Source organism: Oreochromis aureus, linkage group 7 (assembly GCF_013358895.1).
Source record: "Oreochromis aureus strain Israel breed Guangdong linkage group 7, ZZ_aureus, whole genome shotgun sequence".
In the NCBI taxonomy this organism is placed as follows: Eukaryota; Metazoa; Chordata; class Actinopteri; order Cichliformes; family Cichlidae; genus Oreochromis; species Oreochromis aureus.
This window is the reverse complement of record NC_052948.1, coordinates 60940407-60966314: the sequence shown is the minus strand read 5'-3', so window position 1 is coordinate 60966314 and position 25908 is coordinate 60940407. Positions and strand designations below refer to the sequence as shown.

Genomic DNA, 25908 nt, shown 5'->3' with positions numbered 1-25908 from the left:
ATAATCATAATGCACGTTGCAAGGTGAGACATGATTCATTAATTAAGAATGGGATTAATGGTTCCTTTGTTTTGATGTTGTCCATTACACAGTTCTCAAATTTAACTTGATATCGAAGTATTTCTTAGTTTTAGAGTAGTCAGTCAAATTTATTTCCCCTTATTTAGCCAACTAAGAAATTAGTCACCAGGAATATCTCTAGTTTATAATATACAGTGTAAAATCATCACCATAAAAAGGGTGCAATGTTGGTCATAAAAGTTATAAAAGTGCTTTGACTGTTGGCCCTCCATAGTAGCCCTCCATACAGCACAGGAATCATGTAATAATTAATAAAAAATTGAACAAGTTAATGTGTCATTAAATTAATTAAAATTTGAAATGCATAATTACCTATTAAGTTCTCTCTGTGTTTATGTGCGTTCTCTCCGGGTACTCCGGCTTCCTCCCACAGTCCAAAGACATGCAGTTAGTGGGGTTAGGTTAACTGGTAACTCTGAATTGCCCATAGATTTGAATGTGAGTGCAAATGGTTGTCTGTCTGCCCTGCGACAGGCTGGTGACCTGTCCGGGTCTGCCCTGCTGAAACTATGACAGTAAAACACTAACTCAGCTGATGTGTACAGAAACATTAGGTGCTGACATGGTGATTGCATCCATCCTTTATATACAGTCTGTTTTATGTCCAGTAGCAATCTTGGAAAAGATTGATGTCTAAACAGTTATACATTAAATATCTCGACAATGATTCAGAGCTGCATGAGGATAATAATAAGCTAACAGCTTTACTCTTGAGGTGACCAGCTGATCAGCGTCAGTTATCAGTTGTGCAAAAGATAAGATTTATTAATGCCAAACACATGTATAGATATCGTGATCTTTATGCAGTTTTGCTTTATTATCTTTATGAATTTCGATAACAGGTATGTGGTGCGTATTATTGGGGGGTTTTTGTTTTTTTGTTTGGGTTTTTTTTGGGGGGAGGGGGGTTGTTTGGTTTTCCAAAAGCAAATTTTAGGCGACATCTGTAAATTTCATATGTAATTTATTCATTTATAATAAGCCCTGCTCTTCCTAAACCAGCTGTCTTTCTGTCATTTTGTGGTTTCTTTTGAATTTGGTCTCTCAGACCTTATTTCTATGGCAACAGATGGCAAAGTCCATCTTTGCAGAGAGTGTGTTTTTGTGTGTGAGTGCATGTCTCTGTTTGTATGTGACTGGGAGTGTGGATATCAGGCCTTTTTTTTTTTTCTTTAGGAAATATTTTCCATCATTAGCTATGAGACCATGTGTGACTTACAGCTAATGAGAAAGAACACTGTGGGTTCACCTTATGGCAGTTAGACACCACAATAACATGATCTAATAGTTGTGGTAGTTAACTGGAAAATGTCTAGGATGTGTAAGTATATCTGTCTGTCTAACATCTAATTATTGATTTCATGTGCTTTCAGTAACAATATTTAGTTCTTTATTTATCCAGGTAATAATCTCATTGAGATTAAAAATCTCATTTCCAAGAGATAGTATGTGTGTGTGTGTGTGTGTGTGTGTGTGTGTGTGTGTGTGTGTGTGTGTGTGTGTGTGTGTGTATACATACATACATACATACATGTATGTATGTATGTATGTATGTATGTATGTGTATATATATATATATATATATATATATATATATATATATATGTATCAGTCATGTACTTGTTTTGAGGTGTGGCTCAGGTGGTCGAGATGGTCTACAAAATATTACCAGTGCCAAAGTATCCTAGGGCAAGGAAAATCCCAAGCGTCCCCTGACTCATCCACCAGAATGCGAGTGTGTGTGTGTGTGTGTGTGTGTGTGTGTGTGTGTGTGTGTGTGTGTGTGTGTGTGTGTGTGTGTGTGTCAAAGTTTGTTTTTCCTTGACCACAAGCATTTGAATAAGCTCACAGATCCAGTAGCACTGCTGAAGACTGATGGTCTGAGTTTCAGCTGTCATGATGTGGCCATTAACTAACATGAACTTGTAGCTAAAGCCGTTCAGGTAAACATGGGAGGAAACAGGTTATTGTTATGGCTAAAGCTGATGTTAACCATAACCAAGCCGCAGGGCCAAGAATTTATAATGCCCCATCTCTGCTATATGCATACGGCTAACTGGGTTATTGCGTTTCCCTGAATCTAAGCTGGAGGGCTCTTGGAAGCGATTTCAATGCACAATTATCTCCCCTTTTGTGTTTATTGGGTCGTAACTGTGGGAAACAGATGGAGGTATCATTGGTTACACTGTGTGACCCCGGTCAAGTATTATGCAAACCTGTCTGACAGGTTTACTGGGCTTCGTGCTATCGTCTCGCCCCTGCAGATAGGCGGTGGTGTGGGGTGTGCATCACAATGGGGAGTTTCTTTTGTCGCCAAATGGAAGCAGCATCTATGTCCACTCAAAGGAACAGAGAAGCTCTCTGTTTGTCTGAGGTTCACGTCACGCTGTCAGGGCTCTTTGTTGTTGACATCACAGGATGCTGTGGCATGCTGACTCGCCCCTCCAACGCATCCACACCATTACTGCAAAAACCTCCCTGAAAGTAAATACGTCGCGTCCTGCTAACCAGCCACATTTTCTTATTAAAATAAAAAGCTGAAAAGTTGGTTTTAATATTTTATAACAAAATAATAACTTCCAACCTTGACTTGAAACATGATTTCCTAAAACATTCACTGGGAAGAAAGCAGGGCTTGTTAAACCAGAAACAACAAAAACTATTGTGAGCGCTACTACAATGTGCTCCTTTCAACTCATCAGGTTAAGCAATGGCGAGGTGGTGTAGTCCTTTTGGTGGCAATTCGCCATCCGTTTCCTATTTAACCTGTGTACAATGCACGTTTGTTGCTTATATTTATTTACATATTCAAAAAAAAGCCATCAAAAGACTTTGAAATAAAGAAAACGTACAAGCCACTTTCTCTCATAAACATTTTTCTTTCAAATATTTTTGGTGAACTTTAACCTCATTTTTCTCTTTAACAAAAATTCTTGAGGTATAACATGCCCTCACTCACAGTTTAAAGAAAACCAGCGGAATGTATTCCTCGATCTGAGATAAATAAAGACAAGCTCCCTGGAAAGTAGTCTAATAACTGAATCCATTTGTATAATGGGAACTGTGGGTTTCATTACCAGCTTCATCATCTTTCATCTGCTCCCTTTAGAAGTTACCACAGTGGCTCATTTGCCTTCATCTAACGCTATTCTAGCGTCCTCCTCTGTCACACCAGCCCTCTTCATGTCCCCCTTCACTACATCCATGAACCTCCTCTGTGGCCTTCCTCTTTTCATCCTGCCTGGCAGCTTCATCTTTAGCATCCTCCTCTGCACATGTCCAAAAAATCTCAGAAAACTGCCCAACCTGAGTGGTCCCACTTATACTCTATCCTTATTGGTTCAGGAAAAAACCTTTCATGTTTCTTGCCATCGTACCTGCATGGAAAACAAAAGGTTATTGGGAAGTGTTTACAGCTTTCGATTATTTTGTGTTACAAACTCAAAGTCTTCTTTCTCTGTAGTTTGCAAAAATGTGCTTGACTATTATATCATTTTAGCAGACTCACTCTTCATGCTGTCCTCAGCAGGGCGGAGGCACAAATAATGTTAAGGAACTCCAGCCACCTGCTTAAAAAGCTCTTGGTGTAAACTATTGATGCTTTCAGGGTTGGTTAGTGTTTTTGTTCTATTAGGATTCCCATTAGAATCAGCCTTAGCTAAGTACATTTCACAGAGTTCTGCATCAAGGTAATAAATGCTGCAATTCAGTGTTTTTTGTGTTTCTTTGTCAGAAATGTGACGCCACAGTACTCTCAGTCAAACTGACCCTGCTTAGGAAAGCTCTTAAATGAATTTGTGTCTCCAAGTACTAAAGAAAGGTGCTTCAATGTTTCTTTTGTTGTCTCCTTCAGCAAAGGAGAAGCTTCACCATCCTTTATCAGAGGAAAAGCAATAAAGCCATCCCATCTTTTATGCAGCCCATCATGCAAACTGCTCTGCTGCTGTATTTCCCACCTTGTTTGAAACCATCACTAAACTTCGAAAAACTTGATAAACCCACATGGCAGTGTTTCTACTATATTACTTGTTCCCTTGTGTGAAGAGTGGGAGTGGGCCTATGTATTTTCTGTAAATAAAGATCATTAGAAAAAAAAAATCAAGCTCTAGTGGAAGTCAGATTTCATTTCATGTCTTAATTTTTGTATTTCCAGATTTCAGAATCATTAATTTTACTCAAAGACACCTGATGCCTTGATAAATGCAGCAGTTAACAGCATCATCTCTTCAGGGGAAAGTGGACATTTCTTAATATTTTCATTCACATTTTTGATTAATATATTTTTTTTTTAAATCTTCATAGACATTTTCTCAGGGCTCTTCACATTTATGTAGTCTGAGAAACAGCTGGACCTTAAAGTTGTGCTTTTTTGTAATCAATCTTTGTGACGTTGTTTGAGCGAAGTGAAGCAGGGACAGGTGTAAATTGCTTCGTGTTCCCATTAACCATGTCTCTGGAGTGTTATATGACAAGTGACGAGCATTAAATGGAAGTGAAACGTGGTGAAAAACGGCTGCCGCAGAAAAGAGTCCTATCCATCTCCCTAATCGTACAGCAGAGTGCTTTTAAATATTTATACTGGAAAGGGAAAAACTTGAAAATTACAAATCATAAGTGAGACTGGTTTTGTCTTTTTTTCTGCCTGAAGGATGTTCCAGAATACTCAAATTTATGTAAAACTAATTTAAATGATAAAATCTGTGCTTTGGGACATTTTAACTAGGCTACATCGGCGGGGGGGGGAAACCTGAGGGGTGTATTAAAAAGTGAGATGCAAACTGCTCAGAACAAATCTTAGTTTGGATTAAAGTTTCAAAAGTTACGCTCAGTCATTAAAGCTCAAAAATAGGGCAGCAGCCCAGAAGAGAGGTGGGGGGAAAAGTTTGTAATAGCATAAAATCAAATCAACAAATGATCCAGACCCACGACGCAGAGGAGAATTAGGACAGAGCGCCTTGATGTGGATTTACTGGTTGAGAAAATCAACGTCTCGTGTTTTTAAAAGGATATGCACGTGGAGACTGGTTTATTTGTTTTACATTTAGGTGGAATATGAGATGATATTTTTATATTTTTTGCTGCGTATTAAAATATTGTACAAAGGATTTACTTTATACAATTTACTGGCATCGTTTTTTTAATCAAATTGGCTCATCCCAAGAAATATCGCTGACTGGAAATGAAACTTTTTTAGATGGTTAAAGTGTATAAATCAATATTGCATTTTTTTCTCTGTTATTTAGAGATTGAATAGGAGTAGATGTAAAACACTGCTAAATCATAACCTTATGAAAAGTAACATTTTGTAAATTGCAGATTGGTTTTATTGGTTTTATCTTTTTGTTTTTGTCTCATTAGATGACACTGATGGGCCTCCTCTTCCTCCTGCTACAGAGTGCCAGGTGAGAAAGAAACTCTGTCAGGCTTTTCAGAGATGTGCAGTACTTTCTTTGTCCCTTGTCCTTGGGGTCAAAATTGCTGTTACTGGGGGAAAAAAAAGGTAGATTCAAATTAAATCAGTTTTATTATATAGCACCAAATTACAACAACAGTCACCTCAAGGCGCTTTCATATTGCAAGGTAAAGACTCTAACAAGTTAAAAAGAAATCCTAACATTCAGACAAACCACTATGGGCAACCATTTGGCAACAGTGGGAAGGAAAAACTCCTTTACATCCCTTTCAACAGGAAGACAGGGATTAGGACAGTGAGACAACATCACCACCTTCAGGTTAAGTTGTAAATCACAATTTTACAGTGGACCCACTGTAAAAAATAAATAAATAGATGATGATGATAATAATTAAAAATCTATAGTAGTTGGTGGGGGAAAAAATGACATTTTATTGTCATTAATTGTTTATTTATTACTTAAATAGTTATGTATAGTATGAATAACATACTAGTGGGGGATGTCTTTACCACGAAAACTGTAGAACTTTAAAAACTGTAAAAATTCAGTGAATAGTCCAAAATTTATGCCCTTTTTCACATTTTCCAAAGCCATCCAGTGGGCCAGATTAAGTGTTTGCGGTGCTGATTCTGGTCTCTGGGCCTTATGTTTGACATCCCAGCTTTACAACAGCAACATGGTTGAAGAATGCTTAAAAGGGAGTCTTTAGATTATATTTATCTGGATCTGTAAAACAGTTATTAGCAATACTCTTAACTGCCTTGCTGTGGTTCCTCCTCATTCATCCCTCCAGCTGGTCCACCTGCTCGGCGTGGCTATCTACCGAGCCCTGGATTGGGGGCTGGATGACACAGAGGAGCGCGAGCTCAGCCCACAGCTGGAGCGCCTCATCGAACGCATGGCGGCCGGGGACCAAAGTGAAGGGGGCTACAGCTCCGCCGGAAACGCGACAACAGATGAGGGCTACAGTGGACAGGAAGAGGAGGAGGAGGAGATAGAGGAAGAGGACGACCTGGAGGGCATAATCAGGCCGGTGTGTACGTTCCACCAGGTGATGGCACTGTGTGCATCTCGGCTGGCAAACCCAAGTCTGGCTCCGGAGCACTACCAGGCGGTCTGTAGGGCTCTGTTTGTTGAGACCTTGGAGCTGCAGACCTTCCTCGTCAAGATCAGAGATGCAAAGGAGGTACGCTTTTGTTTTTTGTATTCATAGGATACACTGGAATGTTAAAAATAAGAAAAACAATAAAGAGTTGACTCAGCAGCATAATGCAATCTCAGGTTTCCGCTGTCCTTGAAAGCATCAGGTATGTGCCACAACAGGTGTAAACAAGAATAACTGAGACGCCATAGCTGCTGCTTCAGTGGTGTGCAGTGTGTAGTGTTTGTGTGTGCCCTCCAAATTTGAAATTCTTACAGCCTTTCTCCATTAATATTCCTGTTTACATCCTGCAGACTGGAGACTGATAAATGACTGAAGAAGCCGCCTCCACAGTTTCCTCCAACTACTCACCCTTAAATCTGACTTGCGGCGTGTCACTGCAGTGTTTATGCTTTTTGATCGACTCATGTATATTTAGCAGAAACACGGCGCAGAAAACTGCTTACATGAGTACATGCAGATGGTAGACTGACACTGTGTCATTCTAGGAGATGAAGATCCAGATGAGGCAGAGAGCCTTCAGTCCAGAGTTGTTGTTAGTTAGCGCCTTTCTGTTTCAGCAGCTGTATCTCCACCTGATTTTACCCTCCAACCCAACCCAAAAATTTTTAAAAAGGCAGGAGACAGGAGTCAGGCAGGACTCTCCTTGAGCTGAGACGTTTGTAGATGACATTGTGATCTGTAGTGAGAGTAGGGTGCAAGGCGCAGAGCAGATGAAGTTTAGATGAGTTTAAACACTTGAGGTCGACCATTCAAAGCAATGGGAAGTCCACAAAAGAGGAGAAGAAGAGAGCACAAGACGGGTGGATTTGGTGGAGTGTCAGGGGTGACCTGTGACAGAAGGATATGGCAAGAGTGAAAAGGGAGGAGGGTGTCCAGAAAGGGACAGAGCAATACTGGATATATTGAAAAAAGTGTGTTAAAATTGGAGCTTTCAGGCAGGAGGAAAATAAACCTCAGAGGAGATTCATGAATGTAGTGAAGGAGAACATGCAGAGGGTTGGTGTGCCCGAGGACGATGTGAGAGATGCTAGAATAAGATGGAGGCAGATGTTGCAACCCCTAAAGGGAGCAGCCAAATGAAGAAGAGGAAGACAACTGTCTGAATAATTTACTCAGGCAGGGCAACAAAAATGATATGAATGGCTTCATATGTATTGTTAGCAGCTAACATTAGTGATGGTTTATTAAAGTAGCATTCACCCAAAATGACACGCTCACAGCTGTCCCATCGAGAACATATGGGAAGACTAATGGATATTGACTTTATTCTGAGTCAGTGAGTGCAATATGCTTTAATTCTGGTTTCCACAACTTGATATATTATCAAGTTTTTGACTTGCTTACATTTTGATAGGTTTTCTGAAAAATTCCCAAAACATCTCTATCACAAATAACTCAATTGATACTTTCATGTATACTTATTAGGTGTTAAAAACAGTTGAAGTATTAGTGGACTTGCAGATGCTGAAAGCATCTAAATTTGCAAAGTCAACAAAATCTCTGCAGTAGTTTGTTATGGAAGAAACAATCAGAAACGCATCCAAATGTATTAAACCCACCGCAAAACAAAGATGAACAGTAAAAATACTCCAACTGTCTGTAGATGTCAATTAACAAAATCAAAATCAACAAATTAGACCTGCTTTACTTACTATAGGTGGATCTGGGCATGCTTTAGAGATAAAAATCAGTCGTCATGGGCAACTGCTGCTGTCTACAAAAAAATGTTTTTGTTGCCCAGATGCTGAAGAAGATCTCATCGGAGGAATCTCTGGAAGACAGATCTACGGCTGAACTGGACACTCTGAAACACAGAGACTGGGTGAGAGGAGAATTCAGTCTGTGGCAGGGAGGACAGCAGTGTTGTTGCTCTGACACATGCACATGAGTGGTGTTGTTGTTTGCGTATTGCTTAATGCCAGGCCCGTCTGTGGGTGCAGCTGATGAAGGAGCTCAGGCAGGGAGTGAAGCTGAAGAAGGTGCAGGAACAGCCGTTCAACCCGCTGCCCACCGAGTTCAGCCTCACGCCGTTCGAGATGCTCATGCAGGACATACGAGCTCGCAAGTTCCAACTACGCAAAGTTATGGTGAGAGTTCAGACATGAAAGTTGGTGAAATGTAAAGATCTGAGCTATGAAATGACGTCTAATGGTCCGTTAGATAATGCTGAAAGTAGTTGAAGTGTCACTGGAAGAACAGAAGCTGAAATCAGTGGAGCTGTTTTTGCAGAGTAAGCACTTAAAGCTCTGAAATGTTTTCACTGGAAACTTGACAGGACTCGTCTCAGGGCAGACAGGAATCAGACTAGAGACCTTTTTCAGGCACCTTACTGCATCATGCATGTATTGTAAATTGGCTTTACTGCAGAAAGAAAATGTTCTATGGGAGGCATGCATGTGGCAGTGAATCATCTCGAGGCCTTCTCCACAGGCAGATGCATAATTCAGCTTTACAATGCAAATATTAATGAAGGCCTTTCTCAGCCTTCTGCTGTTTTGGCAGCAGCTGCAGTTTTTTGAAAATACCAGTAGATTACAGCATGCACTGTGATTGTGATTACAGTTTCTAACTTCTATACATTATAATGAGTATAGTATGGTCAGAGAGTCAGATATTTCTAATGTTCTGTTATAGTTTATAGGCACCTTTGGATTCCAGAATATGCTCCTGGATGTGTGGAGTCTGTTTTATCTGCTTTGAATACATGATGTTCATAACATGTTGCAATGTACTCTGACCAAGTTACCAAAAAAAGAGTCGCTGCTATCCGTCTTAGACTTCTGTCTATCTTGACAAAAGTTAGTTTTAGGAAGTAAGCTCTGCGTCGTTTCCTGGCTTATTCAGGTGGACGGTGATATTCCTACTAGAGTGAAGAGAAATGCCCACGAACTGATCCTGGATTTCATCAGATCAAGACCTCCACTTAAACCAGTAAGTGGGTTTAGGTTTTTTTTCCTCACTCTTTTTGTGCAATAAAAGTAGAGTTCATATCCACGCTGCAGACGGCACGACTACTTTCCTTCTCCGACACACGAAATAAAATCAGCTGATCATAGCACAACTGGAACTGATGGGGTCAGCAGACAAACAGACTAACAATTTCAAGGAATTGGACTACTGGGAACCAGCTCTCAATTCGCATCCCTAGTTCTAAAGTTGATTTTGCTGCGCGGTCATAGCGGTCCTGATCTCAGTGACCTCATTTGACCCCAAATGATAAAACTATGACATTATCTGATGCATGATTATCTGATGATCATCAGCCTCCTGTTCCTGCTAACTGTTTGTTTGTTTGTTTGTTTGTTTGTTTGTTTGTTTGTTTGTTTTTGCTGCATGTGAACGAGGCTGATTGGCTTCCCAACTGGTTTAGATGCACATTTCTTTCTCTTCATGCTGAAAATTGTAAAAAAAAAAAACTTTTTGTGATGAGAAATCCTCTTAAATTTAAGTTTTAAGTTTAAATTACTGTTGTCCAATTTTGTGTGGTTTGGGATGTTTGTCGTTTAGTTATAGACGTGTGTGTGTTACTCATGTCAGGATTTTCTAGAAATAATAAACCTCCTCCAATGGAAAATGTTTAGTTTAGGGGTTTTTTTTTCTTAATGCTGCTCTCTTTGATGCATATTAATAAATAATACTTAGATCTCCAGTAAATGTCTTATTTTTGTTTGGAATTTTATTAAGCCTGATTTCTAACATTCACTGATATCATAGCACAGTGCTGTTTTTTTTCTGTGTGGTTGTATCATGGTTTTAAAATTTCAGCATGGACATGGACTACATAACCTGTACTGAATAATCAAAATTTCTCTTCAGAGTACAAAAGTAATATATTTGTTTCTGACTCGTGGATGTGACCTAATTGCCTCTCTTCTTTAGGTTTCAGAGCGCAGCCTCCCTCCTCCTCCCCCACAGCAGCAGTCCCTCCACGACCGGGTCCTGGCTGAGATCAAGCAGGAGAGGAAGCTCAGGCCGGTAGTTCCACCCAGCTCAAGACGTAAGGGAACAGTCTTTTAACCCGGGGTGTTGATAGATAAAACAAAATAAACAGAACAAAGAATGCCACTGATCAAAAGGAGGTTCAAAAGCTCTGCATAGATTTGCATTTAGAGATTGTTGTTAAGACGCAAAGTGCCAAAGGAGACCTGAGAGTCCTGGTTCACAGACTTAAAGCATGTGATACAAGTAAACCTAATTTCTGCTGTTTGGTATCCCTCCACTCAGTTTGGATAAGCTGGAAAAAGAGAGCTTGGACAGGTTTCATATTGCACATTTCACCATAGCATTTGCTTTTGCCCAAAAGAGATACCAGGTACCAAGAACTGGGTGATTAAATAAACCGTTTATTTTCGGTTTGATGTTTGACAATAACCAAACACACGCCATCAGCACAAATACCTCAAACCAACTTCCAGCACGGTGATGGAGGGATGTGCAGCCACATTTTGCCCGGGTACCCTAAAAGTAAAGAATCAAAGTGCTGCGGTGACCCAGTCAAAGTCTAAACCTCGACCTGACTGAAATGCTGTGGTGGGACCTTAAGAGAGCTGTGCATAAAAACCTCAATGAGCAATGCTGTAAAGAAGAGTGGGCCAAAATTCTTCCACAAAGGTGTAAGACACTGATAGTCACAAAGACAGTAATTACTCTTATTTGAAGAGGGAAATCATGTTGTTATAAATAAGACGTGAAAGTAGTGCCTGAGATCAGAAACCGCTTACAGGAAAGAGGTCATCGATCAAGTGAGCATTTTTTCCTTTCCTCATGGACTCCTGCGTATTCTCTAGTTCTTTTTTACAGCCACAAGAGTCGCCCCCTGCTGACCATTAGAAAGAATGCAGGTTTAAGGCACTCCTGCCAAAATGCAAATAACAAGTATGTAAATATCATGGCGAGAATGTACATGAAGTGTATGTCAGGTACTTTATTAGGCATTGGGTAATTGATATAAAAAAAGGCACCTGTGACTGGGTCATTCCAGCAGTAAAGATGAAACACAGATATTTATTACCCTGTAAAGTGTCATCATTAAGTTCTTTAACATTAAGTTTTAAAAAAAAAACATATTCATAGTTTTCTTGGGCAGGGCTTTAACAACCTGCTGCTATTGTTGGGTCACTCCCTGGATGTCTCTGCAGTTTCACCATGAGCCTAAAAGCCGGGCACAAAGCAAGTATCAGCTTCTCTGTCAAGCTGGCCCTATTTTCATTATAAGGACCATCACAGGGGAGCTGGGACTCTGTAGTGGTTTTTAAACCCTGTCAGTGACCTAAAAACTGAGCTCACTTGTTTAGACTCCAGCTGTACCATGCAAGCTGCAAGCTGCTGGATGCAAAGACCTACAAAATACTTCTTTGATAAAGTGGTTGCATACTGTGTTTTGTTGTTCTGACTGGATGCACTTGCCAGAATAAAGCACTGGATGATTTGTGCAACTCACAAAGTACATATTAAACTACTGCCTAATCTATTCTTTGTATATAGATTAAGTAATGAAAGTTTATTTATATAGTTAGAAACATTCTCATCAGTCCTTGCAAGTGCTCAATAATGTTCTCATTATAATGAATATTATATTTAAATTTAAGCCTGTCTACAGCGTGTTTGTTGATCTAGTTGGTAAGCAGCTGCATGCAGTTGCCCTTTCAGAGGTAAATACAGTTGCATTAAACTGATGAAATAATTGCATCATAGTGAGTCTGGACATTCTGTACTGTAGCCTTTGAGAGTCACAACAATACTTTTCTATTTAGAGCTGCAGTCACATGAAGGTCATCTCACATTTCATAAATATTGACCTGTTATTTTCAGATCAAGGTCAGCGTGTTTTAGTGTGTGGACTGTTTATAAAGGAAGCTGCCTTGCAGAGACTGAAATTAGTCAACTGGACTGGCATGCTTTTATTCAGAAAGAGGAATCAAATGTCTTGACTTGTATCTAAAGGGAGTTTTTTAGTAAGCCTCATATATGCTGATATGTCTGAGGGTAAAATACAATTTAAGAATTAAAGTCAATCACTTGCTTTGTGCTTTTAGAGGACTTCCAATTACTGGTATTTAAATGCACACTTAAGAGTTATTTTAGATTATTTATTAATTATTTAGCAGCTAAAGCCAAACCATCAAACCAATGAATTTAGCAGGTTTTGGCTGATCCACACACATTTATTATTATTTTCAGTTTTTACTTATACCACCTTAAAAGTTTAAGGAAGCATGGATTGACTGGCTACTTAGAAAAGTCCAGTGTTTGTGTTATTTTTATCCTTTTTTTTTGTTCTCCTCAAACTCCTACAGGATGTTTTCAGCCATTTAATAATGGTCTGCTTCTGCAGGGGGTTTGGTGTTTAAAAAGTTACTGCAGGGACTTTGTCTCAGTTTTGTGACACAAAGGTGTTGATGCTGTTAATTCTTTTGGCTTGCTTTATTGCATATATACTTTAAATGGACCAAAGTGCTATGCTACCTACGCATTAGACCTACCAGAGCTGTTTGGACATAAAAACCATGTCGTGAAGCTCCCAGTGCACAGCTTTTGCGCTGATGTTAACGCCACAGGAGGTTTAGAACTCTACAGTGATCAAGTCAGCATAGGGTTTGTAATTTTTTTTGTTTTTGTTTTTATTACAATTTAAAGGACTGTATGTGTTTCAGTGCTTGGCGAACCTGCTCTATAACTTTGTGGCCTGCACACTTAGAGTTTTTGTGGTTCCTAAACAGTTTAACTCTGCAATAATCCCACTAACAGCTGATTACGGAGTATCTATGAGGGAATAAATCTGTTGCAAGAGTGACGTCCTATTACAGTATTCAGTGAACTCTTTATAATAACCCATTCTTTCACAAATGTTTGTCAAAGACAGACTGTAAGGTGAGGTGTTTGATCTTATACACCTGTGCCAATGAGGCTGAAAACACCTGAATTTAAAGATTAAGAGGTGAGGTCCATATAGTGTATTTCTAGGAATTTCAGTGTGAATAAATTTGGGTAGGGCTAAAATTTAAATTAATCACAGTTAACATGATTCACTGAGGTTTGTGGCAGGTGGTTTAGGGCAAATCGAGCCATAATATTACATCAGAACAGCTTGTCTCATGTCATTATTTATTACCACTGGCTGTTTTTTTTTGTTTTTTTTGTTGGTTTTTTGTTATTTTTGTATTTTGAATGGAGGAAGAGCAATTTCAGAATTGGCACAGGTGGGAGTGTCAAAGTTATGAGTTTGGTGCCAAGGCTTTTGCTCTGGCCTGGAGCTTTTCACTGAGTCCTCACCCCGAATTTGCTGTTCAAGGTAGGTCGTGTTGGACTACCTGTGTGTAGGTAGTTGGACGTTATTGCAAACATGCACAACACATGTAGAATTTCCCACCATATGTAGCATAGTAGCATTTTGTGATACACTTTTAAATGTATCACAGCCATGTACACTAGCATTGCCTATGAGTATTAACCCTTTCTGACAATATGAACAAAACTGAAAATAGAACCTTTGTGCAATTTATGGAATAAGGCAGCGCTGCTTCATTGCACTGACTCCAAAATGGTACACAGGGTGCGTCTGATTACTCCCTTCTGATCTCAGCACACCTGAGATTTTCTGGTTTCTGGTTTCTCTTCCCTCAGCATTTGGCTCTCTGCCCTGTCTGGTTCAGACGTGTCCCTGCAATGTCAAATCCACTTCATGCATCGACCTGTCCGTGTCGGAGCCCGGACCCCGGCCACCATCCCGTCCTCGCATCCTGCTCAAGGCCCCGACCCTGGCCGAGATGGAGGAGATGAACATATCTGAGGTGAGCTGGAACTCTGTGATCTTGAAGGGGAATAGGAAAGGAAACTCTGGGAATTTCTTCTCTGTGGGCTGAGTGTTGTTTTTCACAGCAGCACAGGCTCTGTTTCCCAATCTAAGTGGGTTAAGATTCCTCTCTGAGGAGGAAAATGAAACAGTGACTGGGAAGAATCGCTTTCTCTTTTGCACAAAGACTCAGCAACTTGGGAAATTCTTTCTTTCTCTCCTCTCACTCTTGCTATGTTACATCAAACATTAAAACTCCCCTACGCTTTAGCACTTTAAAAAATATCCTCACAGGTGCAGGGGGGGAGATATCTGCAGGTCAAAACTGACTTCTGCTTAATCCAGAGGGAATGACATGTTTACCTTCTGCCTCCTCAGTGCTTTCTTTCATTTTCACCTTGCTTTCACATTTCATATTATACCACTGCTACGTGCTGCAAGTTTTTGGTTAGGAAATGTGGCATTGGGTATATGTCATAATCTCTCTCCTGCTCCTTTCCTCGCACCAAGTACATCTGTGACGGTTTAACGAGTCTCTCAAGCATTTTAAACCTCCTCTGTGGCCATCCTGTAAGGCACTGCAGACAGCAACTACTTACTGTAATATCTCAGCTGTTCCAAACTAATTTAAAGTAGATTATAGTTTAAGCTGTGCAAACATTTCCACAGGGGTGATGTTTTCAATGTTACTCTGTTTGAATTGACCAGGAAAATGAGTCAGTTTGGATGGGATTAACATTAGTGTGGGATTCTAGGATTCCTGGAAATTTGACCTTTTGTTCAAATAGGATTTTAATTTAAAACTACAGGATGTGCTTCAGAGCAGGGGGCTCCAGAGGTTCATGCAGCTATTTTGCTCATTTCCAGTTTCTCCCTGTAGCTCTGACAAATCAGTGTTCCTTTTTTTATTTTACTTCTACATTTTCTTAGATGCAACAAAAATAATTATGTTACTGTACTGAAAATTCAAAGTAAAAATAACAAATAATCATAATCATAGCCCATAGTCTGTAGTCTGTTATTTATTTATTTTGTAGTTGTTGATGCCTGTTTATAATGTTGTCAGCCACAAAATGTGTTTTGTGGCTCCATGCAAATTGTGGCTTTTGGTCTGGATTTTTTAAATGGCGGGTAATATGATAGTAAAGGTTACTCCCTGCTCTATAGTCTGCATGATCTATGGGAAGGCTAAGTTGGCTGTAGCTTAGGCAGTAGAGCAGGGCATCTGCTAATCAGAAGGTTGGTAGTCCAGTCTGCTTGAGTCGGCATGCTAAAATATCCTTAGTCAAAGTTGCTCTCTGATGCATCCATTGGAGTGTGAATGTTGGCTAGAAAGCACTTGAGGGCAGAAAAACGAGCTTGTGTGAATGGGTGAATGTGGTATGTTGTATAGCGTGCTCAGGTAGAGAAGAAAAACACTACACAAGAACCACTCCATTTACCGTGCCAGTATTATTGGCTGATATTGTCCCATTATAGATATTTTTGGTATTATCTTATCTGACATTCAGCAATGTCAGATAAGATAATACCAAAGGTCAAGTCCACTGTGAGCACTATTAAGGAAAGTAGAACCGAACACAAACTCAGAACAGAGCGCCTCCACCGGCCCCTTGACTGCAGTTTGAGCACCCTGCCCTTAGAGGGAAGACTCACTGTAATAAGCACATTTATTTTGATAGTACGTATACACATGATCTGCCAGTGCCACACATCCCATTTACTGTCTGTTTAAGCAGTTGTGTTTAGAGCTCCTCCTTTAGCATTGAGATCTAGTTTGCAGTACCTCTATAAACACATTTTTGTGGCATTGTTTTCATAAAGTAGGAGAGAGGAAGGGATTAGTGATGTGTCGGCCGCGAACGAAACGGCTCTTTGAGCCGGCTCTTTGAAGTGAACGATGCGAGCCGTGGAGTTTTTTTCTTTCTCTCACCCTCTCTCTCGCACTTTTTTTCCGCTTCATTCCGCACGCGAGCCTTGTGCTTTGCGCTGGGAAGAGGGGGGAGGGGCGGTACTTACACTCGCAGTTAGTGGTGTGTGAATCAATACTGAAATATCAATTCTTCCAATACCAGTAATTTATGTTCTAGAATCGATTCTCATGTTAAAATATCGATATTTTAGTACTTTGGGGTAAATTTGTAGTTTTTCATTAACAGGAACACAGTGGAAAGAAACTATATCATTTGGAAGGAACTACTTCCTCTTCCGCCTTTCATAGTCATATGCGAAATACGGCTGTATAAATGTGTCGCAGCCCCTGGCGTGCGCACTCACAACTATGGCTGAGCGTAAGCGGAGTCATGTGTGGATGTATTTTACCTCCACAAACAGCCAAGACGTGGTTTGCGATACATGTGACAAGACATTGAGGTTTTCTGGTAGCTCCACTAACCTTGTCAAACACCTCAGAGTAAATCATATCACAGAATATGATGAGCTTATGTTGAGGCGAACTGAAGAGGAGGAGAGGGACAGGTGGTGCTAGGGCGAGACAGGCGTCTCTTGCGGAGTCCTTTAGTGCTGCAGGCAGGCAACGTGCTCAAATAGCGCACAACTTCGGGTTTTTTATTTCTATATGATAATTCTGCATTATTAAGCAATAAGAACGAGTAATCTGATGTCCTGTAATCATTATGAAGCTATATTATTACAATTACATAATACAATTATATATTGTATTATGTAATACAATGAAACACTAAGTTTTTGTACAGAGTATCGGTATCGGATCAGTATCGTCAATACCACCCTGAATTTTACTTGGTATCGGATCGGAAAGGAAATCAGTGGTATCGCACATCACTACTCGCAGTAGCACAGGAACAGAGCCGGAGGGAGAGAGAGAGAAAGAGAGCCAGGGACAACAACGTCACATTAGAAAGGTACAGTAATCATCCACAACTATTTTCAGTTGCGGATGATAAAGGATTCAGAAAGTTTATTCATGCAGGCCCATATGACAGAGAATGTGCATCTTCTTTTTGTTTTCATATTTTAATTTATATTTAATTGTGTTGTGGTTTGCAGTGTTTTGTGTTGTTTCACTTTAAACTTGTTTAAAAGGAAAAAGCTGAACATTTAAATAGTTAAAAGTTGAAATGTAAATAGTTGGTTTTTGTATTATATGATTTATTTATTACATTTTATGTGGAGTGAATAAATAAAAGTATATTTACGGTGGCCCCTAGAGACAAAGCATGTACAAACTCCAAAACACGTGCAAAACACAACAGAAGTGCTCCAGGATGCTAGGGGCAGTGTTGAGCTTTTGTTACCTAGTGGCTACACAAGCCAGGAAGTACCAATGACCGGATTTGGTGTGTGGTAGTAACAAGTAAATGAACTTTTTTTTTTTAATTATTTGAATATATATGAGTACTTGTATATAAATACACAAACAATACACTTATGCTTTGAATTGTGTAATTTAAGTGATCTAGGTAGCTCTGCTTTGGAAGGTCAGTTAATGCTAGAAATGTGTTTTGGAGTTTGTACGTGCTTTGTCTCTAGGGGCCACCGTATATATTTATATATAAACATATATAAATAAAACCACGTTTTGTTTTCTTTTTTACATTAGTAATTCCTTTTGTGTATAATTTTATATTGTTGTTAATAATAAATTAACTAAAGCAACAAAACAACCTGAAGAGCCGGTTGGGAGCCGAAAGAGCCGGCTCTTTTTAGTGAGCCGAGCCGAAAGAGTCGGTTCTCTAAAAAGAGCCGGAAATCCCATCACTAGAAGGGATTTCTCTGAAATTGGTTTTTCAGAGCTAAATCGTGCTGGTTTGGCTTTAAAATCAGAGAGCAGAAACTTCCACATGACACTTCCATCCAATTACATCAATACATGCCGTCATCCTGTGATTAAATATTTTGTCCTGATGAAAGTGGAAGAGACCACCGACACCCACATGGTACAAGCACAAGAGATCTCAACCAGAAACACCCGACTGATCTTAGATGCTCTCTCCAACACCATAATCAAAGAACCAAATGTCAGATTATGTTTTGTAATAATAGTAGTTTTCCCTCTTTAAGAGTTCCATAGACTTCTGGCATTATAGGTTTTTGCTTTAATTTATCAAGTGTGTGTCTAGTCAAGTGTAAGGTGTGCCAGCTCATACATTAATATCAGAATGTTTATTTACTCCCAAAAAACTGGACCCAATTCAGGCGGGCTCTCTTATGGTCTGTAATTGATACTCGGATTCAGAGAGCAACACTATATTATCAAATCTCCTTAAATATATTTAAAAATCATATTTTTAGTAACCTGTTGTCAAGCTTTAGGGGTGCAGCTCTCCTCACAGCTTAAATTTCTTCCCACTCTGGGGTAAATTTCCCAGACAGGCCTGCATAGTGGTGTTAAATTTCTGTTTGACAGGCAAAAACGAATTTTCACTTCCTCCATTTTCACACAAAAGCTAAATGTCACACTGAACTGATAAAATGCAGGAGAATGAAAGGGGATCCTCCTGATTTAAAAAAAAAAAACAAAGACAGGGCTTAGTTTCCTAAAATGCAGGAGGTCATTTCAGGTGCAATTGTTACTGAGGAGGGGGTTCGAGTCTCTTCCCATACAATATCCATCTGAGCTTAATGAATTGGTGAAGTACTAGTAGTGCGTCTATAAAACTTTGCAGACTGTATATCGCTTGGACCCAAATGGGGTCCTGACCTTTAGGTTGAGAAGCTTTGAGGAAGACTAAAAGCTTCATAATTAAATTGAATGTTTGAAGGTTTTCGGAGTGAATCTGCTGTTCCTCCTTGTCAGCTGCTTCCTTCTTGGGGTTTTCCAGCCATATCTCAAATTCAGCTTCCTAAAAATAGCAAATAACATATTTTTCACTGGGGTGTTAGCTTAGTTTTGCAAGGTACTGGATCTCTTCTGGCCTGGGAATGCACAGGATCCTGCAGAAGGAGCTGGAAAACACTGCTCAGGATAGATGCATCCTAAACTGTGAAAATCAGAAGAAAATGGAGAATTAAAGCTGATCGATCATTATAGTTTGGTGACTTCTCTTTACTTTCTTACTTTCTTCCTGCTCATCTCCCTGGTCCCTCACTTTTCCTCCCCACCCCGAATCTTTCCTCACCCTCCACCCTTCCACCACAGGAGGAGGAGTCTCCAGATAACGGGGAGCTGCGGAGGACCGAGAGCTCCCCGATTCCTCTGAAAAGAGATCGGTCCTTCTCGGAGCACGACCTGGCTGTGCTCCGTGGGGAGATGCTTCCTTCGTTCTCTGAGTCGGCCCAGCTGGGCGGGGTGGTCAAGCTAAGGGTCGAGAGGCCTCGATCCAGGACTCTAACCAGCGCCGGTGCTCCTCCTCAACACAGAGGTCAGAATATCCTCTATGCTCGTACTCAAATGCATAATCTTGTGTTTCTTTATGTCTCTAGGTGCTCTCTGGGGGTTTTTTCCAAGCTATGTTGGTTACACACTACTCTCTATAAAAACACTAATTGAAATTAAACTTTTAAATGAACAGGTGTGTCTGAGTTAACAGGTACTGAACAGACCCTGACGAGATGTGCTATCTCATCTTCAAACCTGTTTGAACAGCTTCTGAGCTACTTCTAGTAAATGCACAGGACTGAAAAGAAGCTGTAATCAGGAGGTTTTCAGTGCAGGATCACAGCTTGTTGCGTATTCAGCCTGCACTGAGCAGTGTGGCAGTGCTTCACAATCACCACCATTCAGAAGTTGTCTGTGAATCAATCCCAACCAAACACTGCAGCAGCTCATTTTAGGGGGTTAGAGCTTCCTGTCTGAAATGAAATCACTGGCGATATCAGCTGTTTTAGCGTTTGCTTGTTATGAAAGTCTTCAGACTCTGATCCAGCCGTGGCTGATGACTCACCTGTCTGCAATGCTAAGTCTCCTCCCATAGGGGGAGACACAGGGCCAGTTTTTGAGCCTTCAAGGAGGAAAAAAAAAGTGAGATTAAGATTGCAGTGGGAGGTGTGTGGTTGATCAGATATTCCCTTTGGTTTTCAACAAGTTTCTAAACGTGACAGAGGACAAGTCCTGGGGTCTCATTTATAAAAGAGTGTGTTAGTATCCAGATTAAAATCATACAGAAGTCAGATACATGGAAACAAGCAGGCAAATACTCCTTAATAAGTCACAGAGTACCAGGACATGTGTGCACGTGGATCAGCTTTGTATCCCACCCTCTAAACACCTACATTTAACCATAAACACCTCATGAATTTTGATACATAAAAATGAGGCCACTGATTGGTTCTTCAAATCACACTGACCTCTGGCAGTCACCTGGGATACCCCACCCTGGGATATCATGTGATCAAAATCATCTTTTGTAAATGTGATTTATTTATGTTTGGTTTAAACTGTAAACTTAGCCTTCGTTACTCCTGATGAGGACATGCAGTGTAATGATGTGTGAGAGCTGCCCCTGGCTGTGAGCTACATGAGTACATGTGGAGAGCATAAACTCCGATCAGCTCCTTTTTTATGGGTCCGTCATTAAGATGGAATATACGATATGTCGTAGTTTTAGTAGCAAAACACCACCAACTAAACTTCTAGGATTTTGAACTACAACAAGCACTGGTTACCTGGATGTTTTATCTGTTTTCTTATTGGCTAAACATTTAAAGGTCGTATCATCATGTGGGATAGGTGGCTCATCGAAACAGGTTATACTATATGAAATTCTCCCGCACTGAAAACATTTTTCTCCAGTGAATCATCGGGAAACAGAACGCATCCAAGGAAGCAGTGTTTGTTTCTGTTACTCTTCGTCACAGGCATGAAATCTGTGCAGTTCTGCTGTTGAAAATGACAACAAATCCCATGATACTGATGCTTGGAAAAAACAAATCTGGCTGCACGTTTTAAAAGAGCTGTTTTTCAGCCCTGGTAACTTAATGTGGCTTTCTCTGCTCAATATCTGGCTCACCCCTCTGTATTATAACAATAATACTATATTCAACAATAGGGAAACTGTACACCATATAAGATATTTAAATATGAGTAAAGCAGTACAAAATAAGATGTAATATCGCATAGTTCAGCGGTTAATAGAACGACAGAGAGCATTGCAGTGTGGTTGAAACCTGAGATATCAGGCCTGTGTATGCACACATTAATTTACTACTGCTATTGGTCACTGTAGAGTCTGACCTCCTAAATCTCTCCTTCACACCGTGGGAGGACGTGTGTTGTCTGAAGTTAATATAAATGTATCAGATGGTATCAGATATATTGATAGCTTATATTTAATTATTATAGTTTGGCTTTGATTCACTGCCTCACCATCTGTGTCAGCAGGTTCCAAACGTCTCTGTGCATGGGTCAGATTTGTTGTACTGTACATTCGTGCATCAAGTTTGTCTTTATAAAGACCCTGAGACCCTGGTCTGTAATAGATATGTGAATTCAGAAGGACACACCAAGCCAAAACCACAAACCTCCCTTGCTGACCTTCTATCATTAAAAAAGTTTAAAACTTGGACATTTTTAATGTTTCTTCAGTGTCAGAATAATCCAGTAACAGCTGTCTGTACATTCACAGACATATGAACAGCCACTTTAATTTTCTTTAGCTTGGTAAAAAACAGAGATGTGTGTTGATGAGCCTCCTGATGACTTTAATTTCTCTCCATCGCTGTATTTGAATGAAAAATGCCTCCGAATAGACATCAGACCCAACAAACTGAGTGCAGGGGTTACTGAAGTCTTAAATGCCTTTTTTGTAAGTTTCCACCTCTTCTGCCTCGAGGCCTGGAAGGAAAGCAGCAGTAAACAGTCATGACAAAACCCAGCAGCTACTAATTACCGTTAAGTCTACAAAACCAAAACTCTAGGAAGAAAATGTTTATTCGATTCCCAACCCTCGGGCTAATAAAATGATTTAATGGTTTGGGAGACATTATGTCACCACTGCTTCCAATCTCCAACCTCGCTGAACCACCGTTACCTCACAGAAGAGCTGTGTCAGTTCACCGCGGTGCAGCCTTGACTTGGATTCACGTCGGCCGTGAAGCAGCCCAGAGACTGGTGATGGATTGTAATCAAATCAAGTGATTGGGTGAAGGAGGGTAGAAGCTAATGGCTTTGAATTGTGTGCTGCATGAAAGCCCTGGGAAGGATGTTATGTGTTTGATAGCCATGATTCGTGCATTAGCAGCCTCGGTGTCCATATCCAGAGGTAATTGTTTGAAAAACGATCCTGACTTTAATCCACTCTGCAAAGCCATCCACAGTGCTTATGTGCCATAAACATTACACTCAGCTGGACGATAGCAGGATTTTTAATTTGCAGTGCACAGCTTTGCCAATAGAGGACTCTCCGGCCTCAAGTGTGCCAGTGAGAGGAGGTAAGCCTATAAGCCGGCTGTCATCGGCAGCTGATCCAAATTATACGCGCTGATCATGTTTACTGGCCTGTTCCAGCCCTCCCGTTGCCCTGTTTACTTTCCATCAGAGACAAATTGACACCTTCCATTTGCAGGATCGAAGAGGCACCCAGTTTAAACTGTGTGAGGTCTGCTGTGTTAAGAGCAGACCTCTCACCGTGATCTGAGTTACAGATGTAGCAGCATGGGCCGAATCACTCCACTGAAATCAGATTAATAATAGATGACGGCGTTCCAGTCGGATCGACAAACTCTCTGAAGGCCTGAGATCCGAGACGGGCCTGAATGAAAGAGGCTGATGTGTAATTCATGGATTCTTCAGACCGCGACTCGTGGCTTTCTCTCATTCACTTTCTGCTGTCCTCAGCTCATTATTCCCTCTCTGTCTCATTCACTTTTCATCCATGTCCACGTGCCAGCCTCCTTCCCAATTCACGGCTGGGTGCCGCCCTCTCCGGCCCGCCTGTCTCTGAGCTCAGTCGACGAGACTACAGAGGGATCCGAGACCACGTCTGAGTCCAGAGCTGGAGACGAGCACCAGTGGATGGTGAGATGAAATCACTGCGGAGGCAGAGGATGGTCCTCGGCTTCATGTGACATCACTGCAGAAATATTCATCCTGTCAAGCCAATTTTATCTGTTACTGAGCTTAGATTGGTGGGGTCATATCGCCATTTCTTTTTTACTGAAGTTCTGTAATATCAATAATATTGATCTAAATCAACAACAATTACTTTATTTTGAAAGTTGCCATATTATTTTTCATATGAAGGCTAATCCGTGCAGAAAAATGCCAAAAAAAACCTTCATGGGTGTGTACTGCTCCCTTCACAGATATGCACAACATGTATCTGTGCAGTAGAAAGGGAAGTTGGAGGCTCAGGTGCAAAACTGTGCAGGAGGACATGCAAACAGCTTCATTACCTGAGACTGGCAGAGAGTTCTGTGTTGTAAAAGGAGTAGTACTACATACTATTGTGTTGAAACGTTACATTTCTGGCAGTTTCCTGCATGGTTTAGTTAATCGTTTGAACACAAGTCCTTTTCTTTGACCGTTTCACACAAGCATAAAACTGCAGGTGATAGTTCTAACTAGCGCTAACATTTTGGCTTTGACCTCAGCCAGTTTACAGTTTTCCTCTGTAATCTTTTATCTTTAGCTTTTTCTTTAAAATAAACCGTGGACGGGAGCTCAGAATGATTGGTTTCCTCTCTTTAACTGCTCTCGGTTGTCTTCAGGATGAGTTCAGCCACCCTGTGGAGAGCCTCGCCTTAACCGTGGACGAGGTCATCAACGTGCGGCGAGTACTGGTCAAAGCAGAAATGGAAAAGTTTCTCCAGAGCAAAGAGCTCTACAATAACCTGAAGCGGGGGAAGGTAACAGTGCAGAACTTCTCTCAGTGCAGTGTTTCTTTGTGCTGTTGACACTAACAGGATTCACTGACTGTGAGTGTGTGTTGTCAGGTTTGCTGCTGCTGCAGAGTGAAATTCCCCCTCTTCTCGTGGCCGTCTACCTGCTTACTGTGCAAAAGGTATGAAGGAAGTCTTTCATTCTCTTGTTGATGTTTAAACGTTTGTTCCAAGGTTGCAGCTGAAACACGAGTCTCCACAAATCAATACCCGGGCATATTTACAGTGCATGTGGAAAGTATTCATGACACTTCACTTGTTCCACATTTTGTCAGGTAATGGGCTTATTCCAAAATGGATTAAATTCATTTTTCACCTCAGAAATCTACTCACAATACCTCATAATGACAAAGTGAACAAGGGTTGCTTAAATGTCCTGCAGATGTATGAAAAAAACAAACAAAATGGGACATGTGCACAAGTATTCAGCCTTTGCATTACTCAGTTACAAGCTTAGCACACATATATGTGGGCAGTTTCTTCCATTCTTCTTTGCAGAGCCTCTCGTGCTCCATCAGGTTGGATAGGGCACGTTGGTGCGCGGTCATTTTCAGATCTCGCCAACAATGTTAAATTGGGTTCAAGCCTGGGATCTGACCGGGTCACTCAAGGACATTCTCACAGTGGCCCTGAGGCCACTCCTTTGTCTTGGCTGTGTGTTTAGGGTGGTTGTCCTGTCAGAACATGAAGCTTTTTCCCGGCCCGAGGTCCAGAGCGCTCTGGAGCCGCTTATCATCTGCTCATTCCTGAATTAATTTTTCTCTCCCAGTCTCCCAGTTCCTTTTTCCTGCCATGATGGAGACCACTGTGCTTACTGGGATCTTCAATGCCACTAAATTTTTTCTGTAGCCTTGACATTTACGCTCCCACTAATCACTACTGAATTCAAAGGTTTTCATGCAAGAGATTGGAAGCAGGGACCGTGCTGTGACTGTGCTGCACCTCCAAATGCTACAATTAGGGATTATTAGAACAAGTACCATGAGAACAGGTCTTACCGGGGTGGGGGGTTTATAGCTATCAGAGCAGCCTGTTCCCGCTTAAGCAGTAGGAAAGTGTGCAGACATGCGTGCTGTTGTAGTAAAATCTTTTCTTTTTCTCTCAGATCTGTCTGCAGCTCCTGCAGTGCAAAGGTAACTTTATAACTTTCAAATCTTTTCTTTTGGCTCTGTTTTTATTCTGCTGTGAATGACTTTGTACTCAGCCTTGCTTTTCATGTCATTACTTTTACTGCTGTAGAGTTTTTAATTTTTCTGTTCATACATGTTGTCATTTAATACCAGGTCTTTTTAATTGAAGTATATAAAGTTCAACTTTTTCACATCTGAACTATCATTGTGACACACTGTGAATTGTTAAGTTAAAAAATATTGCTAGAAAAACGAAAAACAAATTTTATTTTTAATGTAAAACAGTATAAAAGATGTAGATTTAACCGCTCTCTGCATCACTCTGGTGTGAGGACTCTGGCATCTGTCACGACTCCCTTTAAAGCCGTCCTCCCTTTTAGTCAACTTTCTTCTTATTGGCTGCTCCTCATAAACAGAAGGTTTTGAGCACGGAGTAGGTGGAGCTTCTGCACTCACAGCCAGAGCTGTGTGCAGTGAGTATCACCATTATATTCATAATAAAATTTGTTGTAAATTTTATATGAA

At 40.6% G+C, this 25908-nt stretch overlaps 1 protein-coding gene across 1 annotated transcript in view; it reads left to right on the top strand.

The window, feature by feature from the left end:
• spire2 (spire-type actin nucleation factor 2) overlaps window positions 1-25908 on the top strand; it is a 46586-nt gene that overhangs the window by 15257 nt on the left and 5421 nt on the right. Inside the window, exons 2-13 of the mRNA XM_039614222.1 lie at window positions 5440-5483; window positions 6289-6681; window positions 8402-8482; window positions 8583-8747; window positions 9505-9591; window positions 10540-10657; window positions 14284-14450; window positions 19575-19797; window positions 23263-23390; window positions 24083-24220; window positions 24308-24375; window positions 25359-25386. Of these exons, the coding sequence (XP_039470156.1) occupies window positions 5440-5483; window positions 6289-6681; window positions 8402-8482; window positions 8583-8747; window positions 9505-9591; window positions 10540-10657; window positions 14284-14450; window positions 19575-19797; window positions 23263-23390; window positions 24083-24220; window positions 24308-24375; window positions 25359-25386 (1640 nt within the window). The remainder of the gene's footprint in view (window positions 1-5439; window positions 5484-6288; window positions 6682-8401; window positions 8483-8582; window positions 8748-9504; window positions 9592-10539; window positions 10658-14283; window positions 14451-19574; window positions 19798-23262; window positions 23391-24082; window positions 24221-24307; window positions 24376-25358; window positions 25387-25908) is intronic.